This window comes from Varroa destructor, unplaced genomic scaffold (assembly GCF_002443255.2).
Source record: "Varroa destructor unplaced genomic scaffold, Vdes_3.0 BEIS01000001.1, whole genome shotgun sequence".
In the NCBI taxonomy this organism is placed as follows: Eukaryota; Metazoa; Arthropoda; class Arachnida; order Mesostigmata; family Varroidae; genus Varroa; species Varroa destructor.
Genome location: NW_019211454.1, coordinates 9,759,675 through 9,773,926, shown reverse-complemented (window position 1 = coordinate 9,773,926; position 14,252 = coordinate 9,759,675). Strand labels below are relative to the sequence as shown.

The 14,252-nt window shown below is 42.4% G+C and overlaps 3 protein-coding genes across 5 annotated transcripts in view; 2 read left to right on the top strand and 1 right to left on the bottom strand.

Annotated features, from left to right (window-relative positions):
- The first annotated feature begins 129 nt into the window (after positions 1-129).
- The window catches only part of LOC111250889 (uncharacterized), a 123,788-nt gene continuing 109,665 nt past the window's right edge, over positions 130-14,252 (top strand). For 2 of the 3 annotated variants that reach the window (XM_022806825.2, XM_022806832.2), the window contains exon 1: positions 131-1,567. The gene's annotated coding sequence lies outside the window, so the exon portion shown is untranslated. Of the gene's footprint in view, positions 1,568-14,252 lie in introns of all 3 variants that reach the window. The other variant, XM_022806842.2, reaches the window with a different exon arrangement.
- On the top strand, positions 12,272-12,723 carry LOC111250943 (histone H2A). The gene has a single exon (XM_022806961.2). It carries the CDS (start codon positions 12,312-12,314, stop codon positions 12,687-12,689), a length of 378 nt encoding a protein of 125 aa, XP_022662696.1. The 5' UTR covers positions 12,272-12,311; the 3' UTR covers positions 12,690-12,723.
- Positions 13,084-14,245, bottom strand: LOC111250957 (histone H4). The gene has a single exon (XM_022806998.2). It carries the CDS (start codon positions 14,222-14,224, stop codon positions 13,913-13,915), a length of 312 nt encoding a protein of 103 aa, XP_022662733.1. The 5' UTR covers positions 14,225-14,245; the 3' UTR covers positions 13,084-13,912.

Here is a 14,252-nt window from a genome sequence, read left to right as displayed (position 1 = left end):
TATATACAATTTATTGTACATATTACAATACGCAAGTACTCTGCTTATAAAGACTACTACAATGGGTATCGTATAGTTACTATATTTTAGACAATCAAGCATCGATATTTTATCAATTCATTTGTTGCTAGAGTACCTAGCACGGAAATACGGGTAGGTTTCTAAAATTTGACCATTCCGCATAGATCAAAAACTACAGCAGTATTTTTTGTCTGCGGATCTACCGTGTGTTATCTGTGTATTATTTGCTTCGTACTATAAGGTCCACACTTACAAAAATCTTGTTCCTCTATGACCTAATCCGCCGGCTTGAACTACTTCCAGGCACTTCTATAATCTTTACTATTTGCAAATACTCGAAAAGCTTCCAGCTAGTAAACCTCTTTCTGCGTCCCCTTTTCCTCTCTATTTCTCTATTCCATTCTCGTTACGATGAGTCTATCGGTGGACCGAATAAAGTGGTAGATTTCGACCTATCCCGTCCGGATCGCTGGTCCCTCACATTGACATGGGGTATTATGGGACGAAACGATGGCCTCACACATGAATCTGTGGTGGAACATCATGGCAGCCGGTGCTGCTGGCGATGGCGAAGTTGGTGCCACTCACCGCCGCGTGGACTTTTGGGGAGACGCGTGCGGCCGCTGGAAGGGGTGAGGGTTGGAACGCAGTAGCAGCGGCGGTTCCAGCAGCAGCCGCCAGCGAATAACGGGACCCGCCGGCTAAGCAGCACATGGTCGAGTCTCCATCACTGTCGCGTTGCTTCACCCACAGAGCAAGAGAGAAACCGACCCGGACGCAAGAAGATACTCGCGCACAGCGTCACAGGAGTCAACAGTAGTATGACACTGACATCAACAACCGACAACGGACAGGCAGAAAGACTGGCCAACTGGTCCTTAACTGGCCGTCGTGAAACTTCAGTATAAAACGAACTGATGATGATTATTATCCGGTGAGTTTAAAGCGAAAGTGATCGATATATCTGTATGTTGTCATAACGATATTGTGAAGCTTGGCCGAAGAAGAGGATGAGGATGCAAAGTGTGTTTCGATCAGGGTGCGTGTTCTGTTCGAGTCTGAAGACGAAGTGCGTTTGAAACGAAGAAAAATAAAGGGGGCAAAATATTATAGTCGAGTGCGGTCTGCAAAGGGCTCCGAGAAGGGTTGGGCGCTGGTTCGGACCACCATTGAAGAACGGACGTGTTTGTTCGTAGTGTTGAAGTTCGCAGTCGCCGGAGGTCATTGAACGTTCGTGAGCAATATATAGCAAAGGTCAAAGAGTTAGTTTAAAGTACACCTAGAACTTGAGGAGTGATGGTGGTCTAGGGAAAAGGTTGTCAAGCTCTGACCTAATTGAAGATCTCACGCACAGTAATTATCGCCTCCAGAGGACAAAGAATGCCATCTATGACGTGTAAAGTTGAATTGAAAAATGTAAGATTGTGACTAAAACGAGTGACTCTATCTGTGGATTATTACATCATCGACAAAATATTTTACCACACACTTGAATTACAAGATACAAAACAACGCCAGCAGGAAGAACTGTGTGCCGAAGAAAGGGGTAAGTTTGGATGAATACTAGATGACAAGCTAGTTAGAACTCAAAAGATCTGTTCGTATGGTGCATTCCGTAGATGTTGCAGCGATAATGTATCTATCTACTGAACTTGGAAACACGTGATGAGACGGTCTAGGTTTGAGGTCGCGCGTAAACGCATCTCGTTTTGTGCAGTAAAGAGCAGCTAGTATTACAAACCAATGCCCCACGGCAATGTCGGACTTAGAACTCAAAGCATTTAAGGTAAATATAGAAGATCCGCTTGGCAGGTTCTACACATATCAGAATGAGTAAAAGCCGTTTCAAGGTTTTGACATTTGTCTGCAGAGCGAACTTGCGTCACTTAGCGCAAAGAGCCTAAACAATGTCCAAAACCAGTAATACTATACAATGCAATTTGTTATTCAAACATCCAAAGGCGTACAACATATTATTAAGTCAAATTTAAAATTCATTTTCAAACGCTGAAATTAAAGGTTCCATTCCTTTTTAGGCATAACCGCTAAAGATCAGTTTATGTACTAGAAAATGGAATATGACATTTTCCTCTTTCGATCGCGAACTTCATGATTTTATTTATGCTAAATATAGGAAACCAGTTTACTGGAGAGTACTTTAATTAAGTACATTGTATCATTATACAGGATGCTAAATTAGCGCATTGACTAGTCAGTACAAAACGACGGTCGAAGCAAACTTACTTCTTACTAAATACCATGGCTTTTATCTCCGGATAAACCTTACTCTTCGCGCATATGATATGGTCATCGATTTATCTACATATACATTTATATACCGAATGTAAACTTCAGTCGTTTCGTGGCGCATGGAATCTCTACGACGAAAAAAAGCGCCAGTGGTGAAGATATTACAAGTGAAGTTCAACTTAGTGGTCCAGTCAGCTCTGACAAGGAACACGCGTCGACATAGTTGTCCCGGAAAAGAGCGTGTGGGTCATATCTAACAGTGCAGGACTTAGGAGAATAACCAAAACAGGGACCAACGCTAATATAGATTTTTACATTTAGCAGCGAAATCGTGAAATCCAGTGTACTCATATCATATAAATTAATGTTTTTATCCACCAAAATTGAGTAGCATTTGTGTCGTCGGCTGGACTTAAAGCAGCGACCCGCTGGTCGCTTCTAGCCAGAGATCGATACACAATAGATAGAGCCAATAATCGAAGTGTTTACCTATTTGAACGAGTGGGCGATACGTTTGTGTTTATAATAAAAGAATTAGTTTTTTTTTAATACAAAAAAAAACACATCTCAAAATTACCATGCATCATTGATTAAAGCACTTTGGTGGAGAGCGAAGAATTTGGCAAACGGCAGCCAGATTTGGTTATACTGCTACTTAAAAAATCACAATTTTGAGTATTTATGTTAAGGTAAATTTTCATTACTATACATCTCTACTATTTACTATGATATTCAGTATATATGAGTATATTTTTTAGGTTTTATTTGACCTTTGAGCTGAAATTGCCGCTCCCAGATAGTTAGTTGTCCGTTATCGCGTTTATTTTAATATTACTATTTTGATTTGCGCTATTGCACGCTGTTTTTTCATTATTGATCTACACTTTTAACAACTGTCAGATGACGTGTTTCGATGTAGTTAAGAAATAAATGGTTGGCCGCATAGAGCTAACAAGCCATTATCAATATAGGTGGTCCTGATTAAGGGCCAATTGACAAGATGTATACTTAGCCCGTGCAACCGATTTCACGTTCCTATCGGTCGTCGTACGAACGTTTTCGACGTTGTTCTCGTCCATGAAACATTGGACGCCGCCGAACGGAAGTTCTATCTTACTTAGCGTTATTTTTTCTTGTTCGAACAGGTATCAGAGAAGCTACGTATAATCAACATTCACAGATATATGTTTAACATCATTGTTTTTGTTGGTTCAAGTGAGGTGGCATAGCTTGAAAGAGCAACAATGCCAGCAGCCAACAGCTATAGACTAGCAAATAAATGTCTGCTTGGATGAGACTTTGTAACAACATTCTGTGAGGGGGCAGCATTGGCTCCAATGCGGGCGGGGGGCGGGGTAGGCGAGCGAGCCGATAATAAGCCTCATCGCTTCGATGAAGAGAGCGAAGTGGAAAAATAAAAAAAAAATCAACTTGAACACTTTCTTTCGGCGTTTACGCGTCCGCTGCCGTTGCAATCGCCGTAGGCTCTTATAGCGTGGCTTCGCTCCGTCCAAATTTCGTCGTTCCAGGAGGCTGACTCTGTCCTGGAAAATGAGCCGGCTAAACAATCAAAGCTAGAAGGTATATCCATTCGCTATAATCATCACATATAGCCCGAATGACCCAAACAATAAGTGTGTACTAATTTAGATCAACGTTTTATTGTAGCTCGTCGTCGCTTTCCTTCTCTGATATTTTGTGTGAGCATTGTTTGAACCTGTGATTGAATCCGTGTAAAAAAAACTTCTACAGTTTGGTTTTAATGCAATGTTGCTAATGGCATTATCATTACGGTGCCGTGAGTCGACTGGTGCGAAGGTAGGTGATTACGTTCAGAGGGCAAAGTAATACATCATTTAGAAGTTGATCGATTATACAATGACAAATTGAAGTAAAAAAATTGCTTTCTTTGATGTGGTGTGGCTCGCGCTTAAGTAAGTAATCAACAACGAAAGCCATTCGTTTTATCAGCAGAGGGCAGGCAGCAAACAAGATCGCCTTAACATGGTTCCTTATGGAAAAGAAGGCCTGGAACGGCTTCGCAGTACTAACGCCTATTTGTGCCATCAGGTTTGTAAGCATTTTAGTTGTTTTAAACGAACATACGTTATAAACAACACATATTTTCAATTTAAGCATAAATTGAACACATTGTTCGCCACACGAACCCAAATAGGCACTTAAAGGACGACGAGAACACCATTCAGGCGCAACGACCCCTTTAAAATCAGTTCTTAGCCGTGATTTGCACCTCTCAAAACAAACAGTTGCTTGTTGTCATATTTTGTGTCTTCTAATTTAATAACCCATCCCATAAGTCGTTTTCTATTCCCGTTGTCCAACATCCTTTCGTGGCGACCTCCACCGGCCCAGGCGGTCCCAGCACAACGTCGCGGGCACCTGCTCTACTCCGTAGCTGTAACCGCTCAACACGCAAAAAAGTGCGACACAACTTAACAACAACAACAACCGCAACATGAATCATGACGCTTTTCGCTCTAGCTTCCCCCCGTTTCTCTCGATATCCTTCTTTTTCCGTTCGCTTTTGTGCATATTAACTGCCCCCATCGATCGTAGCCCGCATTTCGTCTTCTTCTGCTCCGCGAAGGAGCGTCTTCGCGCACCGCAGGTGTCTACAACGATGGCGGTGGCGGTGGTGGCGGTGGCGGCAGCGATCTACCCGCTCGGGTCTGCTGAACAGATCCATATGTAGCAAACCGATGGAGACAAGGAGCGAGATCCACATGCTCAGATGGATGGACAATCCCCGTAAGGCATAAACATCGCCTTCTATGATGGTATCGTGCAGTACATATGGATGAGAAAGAATGAAGACGAACCGTCGGTGACATGATATCGCCCCACCGAATCCTGCCTGCGCATACATAACAGATAAGTTACTATAAGTTGATATGCAAGCGACATTAAGCGAATCCATAAGGGACTTTTTTTTTCGTTTTGCGATTGACTTTTGTCCACCGCCGGCGACGGCGACGGCGACGGCGCTAGTGGCAACGGATTTTTCTAGGTAGCCTACAAACTATAGCTGACTGAAGCGGCGAGCCATTGCCGTTGGAAAAGGTTATTTTTCTTTTGACACACGCGTGCAGTCATAGATGCATAGATGTGGACATCAGCAGAGGCGGTAGTATAATATAGTGGAGGTAAAGGTAATAGTCTATGATGGCGCTACACTCTGACCATATCAAATGAAATATCAAATTCGCGCTAGCTGGCGTGCGTCGATGCCGGCGTTCACGTATGCGTCGTTTAATCGTCGAGTTTTTTGTTCAGTTTAGTACGCAAGGAGAAAATGTATATAAAGACGAAAAAAAAAAAAAAAAAAAATAGGAGAACAATAGCCAAACGATACGCGATAAGATGGCAAGAAATTTAAATTGAATTTCTGAAGAAAAATGATTATATGGTATAACATAGTAAGCAGATCATTTGTTTTGTCATATTGTTCTCGTCCATTGAGGATATAGGCAGACGGGAAAATCCATAGCAACTTTCTATCAAAATGTCCGTTTTGTCGCCGCGTATTTCTTTCATGCGACGGCCTTGATTGATTTTAGATAGCTTTCGATGGCTTTGCAAGGGATTGCTTTAGGAACTATAAGAAAATCACATTAATGGGGCCCTCCTTGGACATACGGTACGCATGGTATATATTTCCGTACACCGAATACGGTGCATATAAACTATTTATTAGTCATAGCGGATCTCGATTATACACCTGATACGACTGCACCCAGATCCGAGTAGAAACCATAATATGAGTCATTTTCAACGTTTATTTACATTAGGTCGTTTCACGGAACAACAAACACCAACAGTAAAATAAAAAACAATGGCGTTTCTTTTAAACTAATGACCTACGAACAGATTGGACGAATAATCATCAATTTGATAAACTAGTTCGGCCAAAATAACCGATTTCCAAGTGCATGACAAAAATCTCAGACAAAAGTTGTTTAAAAATTTTAAGCCCAATGATTAATATTCCGAGTTATGGTTTTCGTAGAGCAGCAAACGTCTGTCTTCGTGAGTTCCGTTCGCTTTGCTCGAAGTCAATACTAACTCATATCAAATACTCCAAAAAATGCTTACCAACAGCGGGATTCTTACATACTTCATCGTGTCAATATCCGGCTCGATAAGCAATGCGGCCAACAAAAGGTGATCCGAACGAGGGCTTCAACAGTACCATAAAATGATAGTAGCAGAGAGTGGCCACCAGTCAGGAGCGCATATCCAATTCTAACCTAATCGATCCATCTTGCCCTTGAGAGGCATCTCTAGGGCATATGCTGCGCCATCGGCATTTTTTTCTTGAGCTGAAGCCCCGTCGATAACATGTTACGGAGCATCCGATTGCTGCTGCTGCTGCTGATGCGTATAGCTTGAATGTCGAAGACGCAGCACCTCTAAAGGCGTAGGATGATTTTGGATCGTTTTAGAACGAAAGGTGCCTTTCCAGCCACTGGCTGGATGCTAACGACAAGATCGCGCACAGATCGGCGGCTACAGAAATGACGAGATCCTGACTAGGTAGTCATATTGAATTGGATTTGAGCCAACCACAAACAGGCCAAGTTCACCGCTTCGTAACGCAAACCGCGCCGTTGCTTGTAGTTATGACCAAGAGATAATACTCGTGTTGTTGTGTGTATGTTGTTGCAGCCAGCACAGCAAAGAACAGAAAAAAATGAAGTAAGACACAGCAAGTAAAAAATGAAAAATACCAAAATCAATTTTTGATCATTTTTTGCTTCGGCTGCTTCACGACGGCGGCGGCAGTAATGGCAGTGCCAACACGTAAGCTTGTGAGGCCCATGCTCGAATGACGCTCCGCATCGATGTCCATTGGCTTGTAGTAGTATTGTCGCCATTGTTGTTAGCTTTTTTTTGGGGGGTAGCTGCCATCGCAGCAGTGGCAACGTCAGGGCAAGATGCGGCGCGATTCTGACGGCAGACGCAGCAACTACACACTAAAAGAGCATGCGAGCGTCTTTTCTCTCACGGTTGCTGTCCGCTTTTTTGCCTGTGAACAATACGACGGTCTTTCGTTGCTGGTTTTTTTTGAAAGACGACTGTCGTACGCCACTACATCGAATGCGCGGGTGCGAGTTGAGTTGTTAATAAAACCGGACCAAATTATTACACCCATACCGAAATCGACGGAGGCATCATCGGCGTTTCGGACAGGTAACGAAGCTCCGATGCGACAGAAGGCAAATGGCGTCAAATAAAAGCAGCGGAAACAGAAGTACGCAAGTTCGCTGGTTAAAGGATATTTCCGCAGAAATAAAAGAATCGAATGAAAGGGGAAAGTATAACAGGCTATTTGTATCTACGTTTTTCTCAGTTCAACAACAACAACAACAACAACAAACAAACAAACAAACAAAATCTCGTCCTCTTAAAAGGAAAGGATTCACAGAATTACGCAGAAAAGATACACTGCAGTGATAAAAGAAATCTGGGTATACAACTAGAAAGCGAAGACACGAAATTAGACGCAAGCAACAATGCGAAAATAGATTGGACAGGAAAATCTATTGGTTACGGCGATACGGAGGGAAAGAGTCCGTTCAAGACACTGCTGTTGTTCCGAAGCCGACAAGGGATAGTGGCCTCAAGCAATGAAACCAGATCGGGCCAAAGTTTCGGAGTTTTTGGACGAGATTGTATTTTCCGCTCGGAGGATTTTTTCTGCGACGCTGTGCTATCCGGTCAGGATTGGCAATATCGTCACAATCTGCCTCATCAATATTTTGCATCGACTTCTCGTTGCTTACCTAGAAAATTGTCCGAGAGCAGATCACAAGAGATTGCAACCCTTGTACTTGCTTGCGATACCTTGTTCTGCTAACGTGTCTGCTGTGCCGCGCACCCCGCGAAATACCGGTGGCAGACGTTGGTAATTCGCTGCGGCCATTGGACGCCGTCCGGGTGCACGCGTAGTTCTGCATATGTTTTCTCTGGTTACTCCATGAACAAACGGTGCTTTGCAGTTGATTGAATGTAGACAGTTGGCGCGCGAAGTAGAGAGGGGTAGACAAGAAGCATCCAATAAGGCAAGCACATTCGATTACGTTGTTTGGGACGACTTCTTTTAAGGGGCACGGGGCACAAGCCGTGCATTTGTGATCAAAGCCACATGCGATACGCCACAGTTAGTTACAACATCAAGTAGACAATGAATGTCAACGGAAGGAAAAAGCAAGCAGCATGAGGGAACTGCAAAAAAAGATCCAGATCCAAAGTCCATTTTTATATATACGACATCCATCGGTCAGGGTTCAGTCGATCGCCATTAGAGACCAGGTGCTTGCTGTTGTGTTTGCTTAGTATCTCTATCTTATCATCAGCCATTCTGTTATTCAGACCGAAAATGAGACGAAGAGAGCTTTTGAACAAGGGGATACTAAAATATCACGGTACTTCACAGTGGGCCCATAAGCTTGGTTCTGTTCATAGTACTGCCAGCTGAACCCCCCAGTTTTAACGCTTTATCGAACTTTGTAGGAGCACCAACGATTGAATTTTTCAACTAAATTATCCGCCAAGTGACTGATGTAAACCAAATGATTAATTAATTTATTGTTCTGTTATTAACTATCTACTTTATTACCTCTTAACGTACACCCATTATACCCTTTCTTGTTGGACGAAGGCCCTCTAATATGCCCCTGTCGCATTGCGTAACACACTCAAAAATCGCGTACTTATTTGCCCATTTCACAATCATACGTAGCGGACCGTTTATGTGCTTCATTGTAACTTCTCATTTTATATGTATTCATCTCATCACTCGGTTGTTTGCTGCATTCGGCATCGTGCGACAATTGTTAAGGTCGTAAGGCCATCTAAACAACTGATTTTTGCTTTTCTTCGACGTTTCGCGGAATCATCATCGAAAGTACACTACGAACTGCAACACCTGCTCGACCGCATTAGATATAGCTACGAGCTAACAATCTAGTATCTAGCAAAGTTGTAATTTTAGCTACGATACTTCTCCAAGTAGCCCGGAACACTTCACTGATCGCAATTAGAGGTACGGCTACCCATCTTCTGCCATGCGTCTTGACCGGCAGTCGGTAGGCGCTATATTTGTAGGGTGGCCGCCTCATCATAGCGTGTCACGTCGCTACTTCTATAAAATGAGACGTTGGCTTGTGGACCTTTTTTACGCAAGATAACCTTCCCCGAGGCCCCACCCCGTTGCACAACGATCACAGTACGATTATACACAGTATGTTTGTGTATATGTAACGCTGAAACGCCATTATAAACTAGTAACACCAACGCAGGCGCAGCTCGTAATTCTGATAAACTGAAAATGTAGTGCTTGGATTTCAAAAGTGGTTGATGTCGGTTAGCCTGCAAAGAAAGGGGCCGCCCCCCATCTTTGCCTCCAGCGTAGTCACACTGAAAGGGAGGCCATAAAAGTAGCACGTGCATATATAGACACGCATAGTCAAAAGTGTCCATGTATAGAGTGTATATGAAAGTTCACATCGCTTCAAATCCGTCCTAGTATATATACGCTCACGCAACGTACGAGTTAGTAAATAGAAGCTCTGCGTGAGAACGGGGTCTATTGCCTAGACAGTCTAGCAGTTTGTTAGTTTTGATTAAACGTGTTTTTGTTGCAGGTTATCCATTAGAGCGCAGTTAGCACGTACTGTATTGCCAAATTGAAAGCGAGAAAAATCGGAACGTGTAGACAAACTAAGAACAACCTTTAAACAGTCTTCAAATAAGTTGGCTTTCAACGAACGCTATTCTCCCATGAAAAACACTTCACAATCATGTATAACACAGCCATAATCATATATATACTAAAGAGAAAAGCTTCCAAATGGCTAGGTCGATTCGGTTCCGTTGTCGCCAAAGCTATGACCATGGCTTACTGGCACGAGGCACACCTTGAGAATTGTTCACGCAGTCAGCGACTTGTAACAACGATAACACCAGCTCTGATTGCCATCACATATATATACGTAAGATGTCTCCGGGCGCTTTGACCTTCTACAGGTGTCACTTTTACCTTGCAGTTATTTAAATTGTCATTGCTCCAGCTGTTGCCGCCGTCATTGGCTTTGAAGATTGCCCCACCTCGCTCTGTTTCTAGAATGGCCAAACATGGACGACAGCTTCTCGGAAATAGGAGCAAACCGTCTGATCATCTTCTTGAAAATTTCCCTTAACACGCTAGAGTGGCTTCGTTCGCTAGATGATAAAAACACACTTACTATATAAATGATAGTGTAAATCATCTTCCATCGCATCTGTTTTTTTTTTTACAGCAACTACATATAAACTGTAGATGGAAGAAATTAGGATCAACAACATATGGGTACGACACTAAAAGCAGCTGGAACTGATACTTGTACCTATCGTTTTCAGGACAAGACCTAACTTCCGCTAATAGTTTAATGTTAGTCCAATTCTTTTGCAGTGTTGTGGCGATCCGTATCGTTAAATGACAAATGTAGTTTAACCATCTTTCGTTCGTTTTTAACTAGAGGAAATTATGTCGCATGTAAAAAAGATGGACACGCCTATTACACTCTGCGCACATATCAATTATACGCCATTCGACGGATTTTATTTCGGTAAAACGTACCCATTGCCATTAAATATTGCCAACGGATCGCGGTGTTTACGCCTACAGCTAAACGCGATCCTCGATGTCCCTTGCCCTAGCTGATATCGGATTTAAAAGGTAGACAGGAAAATCACCACCAGAAAAGCTCTTTACATGTTTCATTTTATCAAAGTAAAGAGATTTTGTATCAACGGCGGCGACTACAACGGTACCAATAAATCGAAATTGCTATTCTGACCAGCGTGAAAAACGTCACGGACGCGTAACCTTGACAAAGGCACCTATTTTTATTTGTGTCTGTTTATAATATTTATGCTAGGTTATCAATACGAAGTGTTGTTTTTTTCCGGTGAATCAATAAACGGCCTGCTATTTGAATACAGCATCTAAGTGTCGGTCACTTCAGAGGTAGGGCCAGAGATATAAACTGAAAAAGATCAGTTGAGAAGTGTAGAAAAAGATTACTATTGTTGACTTGTGCTTACTGGTCAAATTTAGTGTAATTAGAGGGCCGGACAGAACAGACTGCTACCAGAGAAGATGAATAGAGGAAAACCTCTTTAACTCTAAGAATGAGAACTCTAAAAACGACTAGATGTTATAAATGCGTTTGAAAGAAGGTGTGCAGAAGCGGATCTCTTCGTAGAACATTTTTAATAAACTGTATTATGTTACATATCCCTGCCTTGATTGATTGTCAAATTTACGCACTGTAGCATCTGTTCTTTATGACAAGCTTGATGGTCACCGCATTAAACGGGTTATTGGGGCTGGCTTACTGCCTGGGCCATCAGAGCGACTATTCTGTGTATCGGTGTAAAACATAGGCATAATGTGCTTCTTTTCGAGAACTCTTTTCGAGTTCCGAAAGGTCCTATTTTCGAATACTTCTAATTGTTTTTCTTTTCTTTTGTGTCGAATTCAGTTTTGTGCCACAAAAGGGACAAATCGATTATCTGTCATCAAACGAAAGCCAGACGGTCGTTTATTGCTAAATATGCAATCCTAAACAAAACGTAGATTTTTCTTGATTTTGTCAAAGCGTAATAGAAATACGGGTAATAGGGTTAAGCTCATCTTCGTCACGATTACGCTACTATATATGTATCATTTTACCGACAAAGATCGAATCCTTCAGTAAACAGATATTGCGTTGGTCAATTCCGTTATTCGGAAACAAGCGTATTAAGACGAAAGTGTGGGTAGAAATTGCTACTTCTTTACCTTCAGCGCCCAGGGCGCCCTGGGTTTGCCCTATTTATCATGATTCGCTGCGCCGACAACAAAGCCAAAGTGGAAAGGGCGTACTTGTGAAAGACGCTCCGCTCTCCCAGTGGCGCGCTCACAATGCCTATAAATACGACTCAGTAAAACTTCGAATCATCTTGTTCTTGTTGTGCTTGAGCCAAACGAAACCATGTCTGGACGCGGAAAGGGGGGGAAGTCGAAAACGAAGGCCAAGACCAGGTCTTCGCGTGCGGGACTCCAGTTTCCTGTAGGTCGTATCCACCGTTTGCTCCGCAAGGGCAACTATGCGGAGCGTGTCGGAGCTGGTGCCCCCGTGTACCTTGCTGCCGTTCTTGAGTATCTCGCCGCTGAAGTCCTTGAGTTGGCTGGCAATGCCGCCCGTGACAACAAAAAGACCAGGATTATCCCCCGGCATCTTCAGTTGGCCATCCGTAACGACGAGGAGTTGAATAAGCTTCTGTCTGGCGTGACCATCGCTCAGGGTGGTGTCTTGCCGAACATCCAGGCTGTCCTTCTGCCCAAGAAGACCGAAAAGGCCCAGGCATAAGAAACTTCTTGTCAAAAACAACGGCCCTTTTCAGGGCCACCTTATTTTATGAGATCACACATAATGAGCATTTCGCTTATGAACTCATGCGCTTTATAATTACTAATCTCTCTATGCATTTCCATGGACGGTCAAGTATCTAACTGAAAAAAACAAACATTTTAAGATGGCTTAGACAAAATAATGACACATATACGATCTTAAATTTAAAAAAAAAAGACACAAATGTCCAACATCCATAATAATGTATTCTCAAGCACCTTATTCACAAATCCCCATAATTATATTTAATAGCTATTTTTAATTACTAATGCTTTGTCGTTCAGTTTGCAGTGTCGTTCGCTGCCCAAAACCTCGAACAAGCGGAACTTATAGTTACATATTATTGTCGGAACTCTGAGGAGTGCGAAGACAATTTTTTATTCAGACAACTATGTCTAGAAAAATAACTTGAATTTAGTCAGTAAGTTTTACGAGGATTTCTTTGTTTTTTCAGTTTCCCAACGCATAACGAGGTAAAAACATGAATCGATATCTATAACGTTTGCATTGAGTTTTTCTATTCTAAATTCGTCGATTCATCTGACTGTATCTTAAAATCCCTTCAGAAACTCGATTTCGTAAGTATAGCCCATTTTATCAACAACTTCATACATGATAATCACTTGTATATAAATTTGACGCTACATCATGCATACTTCACGACGTTCATTAAATTTGACGTGACACATTACTACGTTAATCTAATGTTATACTGCCACCTTTACCTCTTGTATAAATTACACAAGTTCTCGATATATCTCTTAAGCCGATGTTGTTACATTGAGTCTTATGGGAATTTACTGTTGAGACCCGATGTACTCATGAACAAAGGAAAAAAAGACGATACATAATCAAATATTGGAGCAGAGTGGTATTTTGTAATTAATGAAGGTATTGTAGTAATCCGGCACGCATGCATAACAAAGAAACTAATTAATCGCTCCTGGTCTGACCTAGAGTGAACTTTAATGAAATGACTGGCATTTGACACAAGGGGTATTATTATATAATGTCATATACAAAACCCTGTTTTCATTGGTGTTAAAAAAAATTAAAATAATGCTTTAACAGTCCAAGCTATATAATGTGATGCGATAAAATGTTTCTGATTTTGTAAGATTTGGTGGCCCTGAAAAGGGCCGTTTTTTTACGGACAGTGAGTCCTTGATCATCAGTCCAGTTCAACCACCAAAGCCGTAGAGGGTGCGTCCTTGCCTTTTGAGGGCATAGACAACATCCATAGCGGTTACGGTCTTTCTTTTGGCATGTTCGGTATAAGTGACAGCGTCACGGATGACGTTCTCCAGGAAGACCTTGAGGACACCACGGGTTTCCTCGTAGATCAAACCGGAAATACGCTTGACACCTCCACGACGAGCCAAACGACGGATGGCTGGCTTGGTAATACCCTGGATGTTATCACGAAGAACTTTTCGGTGACGCTTAGCGCCTCCCTTTCCGAGGCCTTTTCCTCCCTTGCCGCGTCCAGACATGGTAATCCGCTTTCGCTGAAGTCTCAAC